The 9,127-nt window shown below is 44.0% G+C and overlaps 1 protein-coding gene across 1 annotated transcript; it reads right to left on the bottom strand.

Moving 5' to 3' along the window:
- Window positions 1-3,961: 3,961 nt before the first annotated feature.
- Window positions 3,962-8,549, bottom strand: cxcl13 (chemokine (C-X-C motif) ligand 13; the record flags this gene model as incomplete). The annotated part of the gene is made up of 5 exons (XM_080003754.1): window positions 3,962-4,033; window positions 4,784-4,910; window positions 5,551-5,686; window positions 6,843-6,906; window positions 8,535-8,549. The coding sequence occupies 5 exons, from the start codon at window positions 8,547-8,549 to the stop codon at window positions 3,962-3,964; spliced, it is 414 nt and encodes a 137-aa protein (XP_079859880.1).
- Window positions 8,550-9,127: the final 578 nt, after the last annotated feature.

The following is a 9,127-nucleotide window of genomic DNA, read 5'->3' as shown; positions in this document are numbered from 1 at the left end:
GCTGTGTCCGTGGTGTTTTTGTTTCCTCCTTCAGGGTTCCCGTGGGTCATTAAAAGGGCAACACAGGCCTTACGTTTAATTGAGTCACATTGAAAAGCCCAAAATGTGCTTCTAAAACCTGGAGACACGGATTCATTTAGAAAAGACTTTGAGGATGTAAGTTGTCAGTGGAAAGTACCAAAATGAACAAAAACCCGGTTGATATACTAATTCACCATGACGACCTTCGTGTTCAGTTGAAAATGTGTTGTTTTTCGGTGGTATTTGGTATTTGGTCAGACAACGCAGAGGACGGGGGCCGCTCCGCCTCGGTTTCAGGGTTGGAATTCTCAGTTATTCTTACGTCGCCATTTTTTTAAAGAACATCTTTTTAAAAAGCCGTTGTTTAAGACTCGACCGTCGCCGGAGGCTCCGACTCCGTCCTGGGACTGGCAGTGTCACCACAGAGCGTCGGACGGATCGACGCTTTGATCCACAGGCGTGGACAAAAAGGACCAGTTGTCGGTGATTCAAGTCAAAAATAAAAAGATAAATCCACGTCAATTGAGTGATGGAAGCTTTTTTATTGTTTTTATTTGAAATGAGTCGTCGCTAGGTGCTGCTTCAGAAAACCTCCGGCCCCGATGAAGACTTTGGGATCTCGACGTCTACGTGTGTCTCTTCTCACGAGTCTTGGTTGTGAATTTGAACATTGTTCCACTTAGATCAGGGATGGGGAACCTATGGCTCGCGAGCCAATTAAAGCTCTCTCCATGACGGTATGTGGCTCGCAGACAATTTTGAGCTAAAATTTTTCATCACGATTAACAAGTAAATAATTGTTCTGTGTCATTTTAAAGTAAAACAGGTAAGAGAAATTACAATTTTGACAATAAAATTCAAAATATAAACGTGGTGTCGTCGAGCACGGGCTGCAGACCACGGAAAGACTCCGGGGGCCTTTCACTCGGGGCCCTGCCCCTCCCGGGTCTCTGCTCAGGCTCCACTTGTGGGAGTCTCTGCCACAGGTGAGGCTTCAGGGAGGGAGGAGTAGCCTTCCTGGCTGTGGTGCGCCCACATGGCCTGAGTTTTATTGTTCATTTCAACATGCGGCACGCAGGCCACAATTATATGTAGCACTGAGGATTATTATAATAATTATGGATGATAATGATCCTCGTGGGCGCAGGAGGAACGGCGTTCCACTGCTGGGCTGCTTACCAGCCCGTGCACCAGAGAAACATTAAGAAAACTCTCTGCCTCCAGTCGGAGCAATCAGCTCAACACCAGTGGACAGAAATTGAGAAAACTTCAATATGTGACAAATATTCTCTTGAACTTGAACCTGAAAAGCAGCTGATTCTTAACACTTGGAAGAAGCTTCCCGTCACGTAGTACACAATGCAGCCTGGAAGTGCTGCCCTGCGGAGCGTGCTTGGCTCTACATACGCATGTGAGCGGTCACATGAAGAGCAACCTACGCTCACGTTGAACTGATGGAGCCTCAACGCAGCATGAAGCTCAACCTCACTACGTACGAAGCAGACGACAAGGCCACCAGCAAAACCAGGCAGCACCACAAGTCACATCCATGCTAAAAAGTATTTCATTTATTATTGCTTAACTGCAGTATAACAACAATATTATTAAGAGGAATAAAGGGAAATGTAGTATACACTACTCACAAGACGTTAGGGATATTGGGCTTTCGGGTGAAATTTCAGGATGAACCTAAAATGCACTAAAACCTTGACAGGTGAACTTCATTTGACCTTCTCTAAACTTTTGAATGCACATGTCCAACTGTTCAATGTTCCAGTACTTTTTGCACAACTTGCTGTTCTAACAAGGAGCTGAACGGTGAAATTCACAACAGGTGTTTGATCCATGAATCGACCAATACATTTCCTGTTTCAATTAGAGTTGGTATTTAAACAGTCCTCTTCATCAAGCTGTTCACATGTTGACATCATGAGAACAAGACCACACCTAACAACTGATCAACAGCACCTCGCCTGGCGAGGCTTCAAACAGGATGTTGTCAGAGGGAAGTGGCCACTGAGCTTAGAGTGTCACAGAGTGTCATCAGCAGGTTGCAACAGAGATACGGAGACTGGAAGAGTCACAGAAAGACATAGAAGTGGACGTCCTTTGGCCACATCCCACACTGATGAGCGCTTCATTGTGAACAGTGCCCTGAGGAACCGCATGATGATGCCACTCAACTCCAGGCACATTTAAGGGAGGTGAGAGGCACCAAGTGTCACGTCAGACCATTCAAAACCGTTGACATCAGCGTGGTCTGCGTGCTAGACCACCTGCAAGGGCACCTGACCACACCACCAGGCACAGGCATCATCGTCTTGCAGGGGCCAGGGAGCGTTGACGCTGGACGAGGGACCAGGGGCCTCAGTGCTGTTCTCTAATGAACGTCCATTCACCTTGAGCAGAAATGATGGAGACGTCAAGGAGAGCGCTACGCATCAGCCACTGGTGTCACCACACGAGCCTTTGGTGGTGGTGGTGTTACAGTGTGGGCAGGTGTGTCTAGTCAATACAGCACTGTCCTACACTTTGTGAATGGTACAGTGACAAGCCCATACTACCTGAATGACATCATTCATCCAGTCATTGTGCCCCTGCATGAACAACACAGGCCTCATCTCATCTTCATGGACGACAACGCTCCAGCTCATGGAGGTGGCATCATTAGGGAACGGCTGCTGGAGACTGGGGCACCTCAAATGGAGTGGCCTGCACTTTCTCCAGACCTGAAGCCCATAGAAAACCTATGGGATCAGCTGAGTGGCCGTGTAGAGGCTCCTAACTCTGTACCCCACAACCTCAATGACCTGAGGGCCCCCTTCAAGAAGAGTGGGGGGCCAGGCCTCAGCAGACAATAAGTCGACTTGTGAACAGCTTGAGACGTCCTTGTCAAGCTGTAACTGATGCTCAAGGTCACATGACAAGTTATTGAGACGTTGACATTTGTTGTTGTGGTAAACCCACCACTGTTGTTGGCTTTGTTTCAATAAATTGTTTGAGATGAGGAAATCACCATTGTATCTTCTACTTAAATGCTCTACTTTCATCATATCATATCACTGGGGCGTGAACTTTTAATATTTTCCATAAATTTCACCCGAAAGCCAAATATCCCGAACTTTTTGAGAGTAGTGTATATAGCGCTTTTTGAAGTACTCAGAGATGTTTTATACGTTGAAAATGTATGCCTTACTTAAAAAATGCACGCATTAAGTTGCATTCAATTTTATTAAATATTTTTGGCTATGCAAGGAAATACATTTAGAAATACTGTATTTGCCTTTTGTGGCTCTCTCAGCCAAAAAGGTTCCCGGCCCCTGATTTAGAGGAAATTAAGGCTTAAAGTCGTCAGAGGAACGCTGCAGGTTGTTTGGACGGGTGTACTGGAAACACTGCAGATACACGCTGTGTGTTGTGCGTTGCAATCATTTTCAAATACACAATGAAATGCATTCACGTTGGATGGACATTAACATTCTTTGCTTTGTTGTTTATTTGTATTTCCAAGCCGAGCTCTTCCAAAAGCAGAAAGAAAGGAGACACGGAACGTCACATCTGCAGTTTACAGAATTGAAAAGAAAATACAAACACAAACCAGGGACCAAGTACAGGTCGTCTTCAAATTGGCTCAACATTGATATTTTTCATATTGTCTGTAATAAATCAATCAAAGTGATTTGGTTCCTATGGAAAGACTAGACACAGAAAACAGCCGTTAAAGGGATATTCCAGAGCAGGGACAGGGACGGGCTGCGTGCTAACCGTGTTAGCGGAATAAATGACTGCGGAGGGGTTCAGCTAGCCTAGCTCCTGTGAAATTAGGGTTCAAAAATTTAGTTATTTGAGCAAATTATCTGGTTATGTTGTAGCTTTAAGACCAGGTGAAGTAAAAACCAAGATGTTGTTTTTCGTAAAAAGGGATGAACCTGGACTATCCCTATAATAGTCGGTGGGAAGGTGAAGAGGCGTCCGGGGGGCTCAGGGTGGTGACGAAGTTCTTCTTTTGCTTCTGCACAGAAGAAGGAAACATCAGACCACGAGAGGTTGAGTATACAAAGATATTCCACAGAACAACAAGAGCTCAAAACTAGTATACAGTGTAACTGTGCATAGTATACAGTTTAACTGTGCATAGTATACAGTGTAACTGTGCATAGTATACAGTTTAACTGTGCATAGTATACAGTGTAACTGTGCATAGTATACAGTTTAACTGTGCATAGTATACAGTGTAACTGTGCATAGTATACAGTGTAACTGTGCATAGTATACAGTGTAACTCTACATAGTATACAGTGTAACTGCATAGTATACAGTTTAACTGTGCATAGTATACAGTTTAACTGCATACTATACAGTGTTACTGTACATAGTATATAGTGTAACTGTGCAAGGTATACAGTGTAACAGCATATTATACAGTGTAACTGTACATAGTATACAATGTAACTGCATAGTATACAGTGTAACTGTACATAGTATACAGTGTTACTGTACATAGTATACAGTATAACTGTGCAAAGTATACAGTGTAACTGCATAGTATACAGTGTAACTGTGCATAGTATACAGTGTAACTGCATAGTATACAGTGTAACTGTGCATAGTATACAGTGTAACTGTGCATAGTATACAGTGTAACTGTGCATAGAATACAGTGTAACTGAACTAGTACCGGGAGCTGCAATACCACGGAATACTGCGTCTACGCTTAGTGAATATTTGTGAAGAACGGGAACTTTTTCCGCTGGGTTTTTACCTCATTCTTTCGGCTGCGTAGCATGTGGATGACCTCAGGGAGCCACGCTGCCATGGGGTCCACACACACCCTGTGACCGTCCTTTTTAGTGATGCTGTGGAGTGGAACGTCTTCCATTTCAACACAGCTTTTGCATTTCAACACAAATGAATGGACAGCTTTTCTTTGCTCGTAGTTTTACATGGTAAGGCTGGGGTGGGCTGGGGTGGGGTGGGGTAGGGAAGCTCTGGCCCGGGGACCGATTACGGCCCTCCGGTAAACGTCGCACGGACTGCTTTGCCTTGTAAAATAATGTTTTGAGTAATTATGTTTTTTGTTTAATAGTTTTTACTAATAGTATATAGTATCCTGTGGCCCGTTATGGTATCTGTAATTATTAATTTGACCCCAAATAAGTGAAAAGTTTCTGCAAACATGTCATTATAAGATCTGTCATTTTGAGAAATACCAACATCAGCAAGTCTCCTTCCAGCTGTGTTCAGCCTCCTGAGAGACGACAGTAAATACTCAGGTCTGGTTTCAGTCCTGTTCATCGACCTCCAACCCCCTTTCAATACTCATATCCTATAATAGTCAACCTAAAATTCTTCATTTTTAACATTTGATATAAGTTAACACTTATAGGGGAGAAATTGAGGAAGGATGTCAGGGCCCCAGGACGGGCACCAACAAACCAAATTATACACACACACACACACACACACACACACACACACACACACACGGTATTAATCCTGAATTAATAACTAAAAAAGTGTCTTTCTCACATGATCTCCTTGTAGCGGCAGTGGCCCCCGGGGAGCCTGAACTCCATGCTCCTGTAGCACCTGGGTGAGATGTAAACAGAAGTGGTGCTGCGGCAGCGACACCTCATCCCATCGGACAGACCCTCCATGGGAAACGCTGCAAAGTGGTTTTTAACACAGGTCAACATGTGGCTCAGTGTTCTTCTACCGCCTCAAAGATGATGCGACAGCGTCCTGACCCCTCCCTTCCTTCCCTTCCTTCCCTTCCTTCCCTTCCTTCCCTTCCTTCCCTTCCCTCCCTTCTCAGGGATTCTCCATTTTCTCTCTGGGGTTTGGGGACTTTTTTCTCTTCGTTTCAAGATTCAAGATTCAAGATTCAAGATTTTTATTTGTCACATACATATACATACTTCCATACATATATGCAGTGAAATGTAATGCAACGCACCCGGTGATAGCACACAATAAGTCCTAGGAAAAAAAATAAAAAATAAAATAAAATAAAAAGTAGAAAATTCCTTTCTAATAGACCGACTAACTGACTCCTAAAACGTAATACAGTAAGTGGAATAAGTATAGAATAAGATAAAAAATATATAGAATAAAATACAATGAAAAATAAATTGAAATAAAATGGAATAGGTTGAAGGAATATGCCTATGTATATACAGATATGTGCATTTAAAGTGGCATGTGAATTAAAGTGGCATGTGAATGTGAATAGTGTGAGGTAGTGTTTGGGATAATACAGCACAGTATACAACAGTACGGCGCAGCAATACGGCATCACGAACAACCCTGACCAGTGATACAGTATGTAGTACAGTATGCTACATACAGTACAGTAGGTAGTGGAGCCTAGTGCATGGCTCAGTTAGGACCCCTGGTGAGGTCAGCGTTCGTGCGGAGGGTTTTAAACTTTGGAGGGATATCGAACTGTCCTCTGCAATATTCTATCCGTCCATCCATCTATCTATCCATCTGTCCGTCCGTCCCTCCCTCCATCTCTTTCTCTCTCGCTCCATCCATCCATCTAAAGCCCTTTTTAAGTCTTTGAGGTGACAGCCGTGATGAAGGCTGTAACCTGCAGACAACTGGCCACGGCTGCCACTTTACTCAATTGCATTCAAGACAAAACTGCATCATAACGTGTCCTCAACATCACTTTAAACGGAGGACGGATGGAGTGACGTCAACAGGTTTATTGAGGTTTCACCCAAACGCGTTGGGAGAGCAGAAGAGGCCAGGGAAGCCAAAGCAGGTCCAGGGTTCAACAATGTAAAACACGGAGTGGATGAGTGGATGAACCTCACCTTGTGCGGCCAGGAAGCAGCAGAGCAGCAGAGCCGCCAGCAGCGTGGATGGAGAGACGGACATCTGGAGGAGGATGAGGGTGATGTGAGGATGGAGGATGAGCGCGTGAAGTTTTAAAGACCTGAATGAGGAAGTCCCTGCAGGGGGTAATGTCTGCGTCGCTCTGTGCACAGACGGATAAAATAAGAAATGCAGATTTCATCTTGATTACTCTGCGAGTTCCCCCAAATTACTTCAGTTCTTCTTTCCTAGACTTTCATTGTTTTTTCGTTCATGGATCACCAATTCATTTTTGGGAAATCAAACACACTGAATTCAAACACATTTGCATAGTGAGTTGTATTTTTAGAGAACTCAGTATTCAGTTCTGGTGAAAGATTTTGAAAACACACTATCAGTGCATATAGATGTGGGAAAGGGGGAAATAATAAAAGTGTCTGTAACTGCAGCTTCTAAAAACAAAATAAATCTGCCGCGTGCGTGTTATTCTGAAGATAATTTAATGTTCCCTTTCCACTGTATTTGTTGCAACAGGTGAATGATAAATACATACTGGGATCAATAAGATGAGATTTTACTAACTGGGATGATAAAAACACTAAACTCTGACCATTGGGTCCCAGTTAAAATGAACACGTTCCAGCAGAATGTGGTAATAATAATAATAATAATAATAATAATAATAATAATAATAATTATTATTATTATTATTATTATTATTATTATTATTATTATTATTATTAATAATATTATTATTATTATTATTATTATAATCATAAATATAGCTGCAGCAGCAATGCACGGGGTCCGGGGTAGTCAGCGTGACATGTGTGATGGGAATGACTATAAATAAAACTATAAATTAAGAAGGCAATGTTTTTTTTGTTTTTGTCTTTTTTTATAACTCAGCTGTCATCAGACGGCGATATACGGCGTGACAGCCTCTGTGGCAGGTTGTGGACGGCGGTGTAGCTGTAATCCGGCGTGTTCTCCTCTCTGAGCCCGGTGACCTGGCCACCTCAGGAATGATCCTCTGATTAGAAGATCTTCGCGGCTGTGAGAGGGATCCGCACGACCACACTTAACATGAAATGACGTACAAGCAAAAACACACATAAAGAGAAGCCGAGCCACCATCTTGATCAGGTCATTCATCATCGGCAATGATGAATGATGCAATCAGTAGTAGTCCAATCGGTAGTCTGGACCTCTAATAATGATAATAAATTTAGATGCGCGCAGAAATGTACGGGTCTCAAGCTGAGGAGGGAGAAGTTGAACAACGGAGGAAAAGGTGCGAGTCGCAAACAGGTTTGAAAAGTGCGACTTCGGCCTGAAGACGCTGCCTGAAGTACAGATGAGATGTGTAAGAACGCCGTCCGGTGGCAAATATCATCAAATATAAGACGTCTTACTCAGGTAACTACAAAGGAAGCAATCTCTGTCTGTCCGTCTGTCTGTCTGTCTGTCCGTCTGTCTGTCTGTCCTTAAATGATCTCGACAACCGTTTACCTGATCTGCTTCACACTTGGCAGGTGTATCGCTGTGGAGCCGAGGACGCGCAGTGTCCAGTTTTGTGTAATATGAATAAACTCTGAATAGAGAGCGATGCAGCGAGGGGGGCGGGGCTTCGGGGCCTCTGCCACTGAGTCTCAAGCAGCGTCTTTCCTCGGTGTTTGGCTTTGACTGACAGTTTCGTCCTCCATCGTGGAACACGGGACCGAATCACTGACATTTTGTTAAACGGCGACATTAAAATGTCGTGGACCAAGTGTTCGGTGCATACGCCTGCTTCCTGTTTATGCGGCGGCTTTTGCCAATGCCTTTGCACCCGCGGCAGCCATATCGGTAGGACTTTCGGAAACCTTTTGATGACTTGGAACGGGAGTCCAAGGAGTCAAGTTGGTTTGGTTGAAATTGGACAAATGGCCTCGGAGGCGATGCCAGAAGCTTGTTCTTCAAAATGTTCCAAATGTTGGAAAACCCGATGGGGGCGAGGACGTCAACGTACGACTTTGGCCTGATGGCGGCGGTGGAGGCGTCGTCCGATCTGTCCAAAAAAAAACAGATTTTGACTATTGGGATCACTATCCATAATTGTGCCAAATTGCGACAGATGGAGCAGGCAGAACATGGCCAACCAGAAAAGGTGGTGGAACAATAGTAGTAAAACAACTGTAACCATGGCAACCGGGCCCTCGACCCCCTGCTGAAATGAGTGGCTCTAGTTCGTGAAGTCCCACAACGCGGAACAGAAAACGCCGGTGAGAGATGTGAGCGTTTC

Source organism: Zeus faber, assembly GCF_960531495.2.
Source record: "Zeus faber genome assembly, chromosome: 7".
Lineage (NCBI taxonomy): Eukaryota > Metazoa > Chordata > Actinopteri > Zeiformes > Zeidae > Zeus > Zeus faber.
Note: the sequence above shows the minus strand (reverse complement) of the source record. Positions and strands in the feature narration are given on the sequence as shown.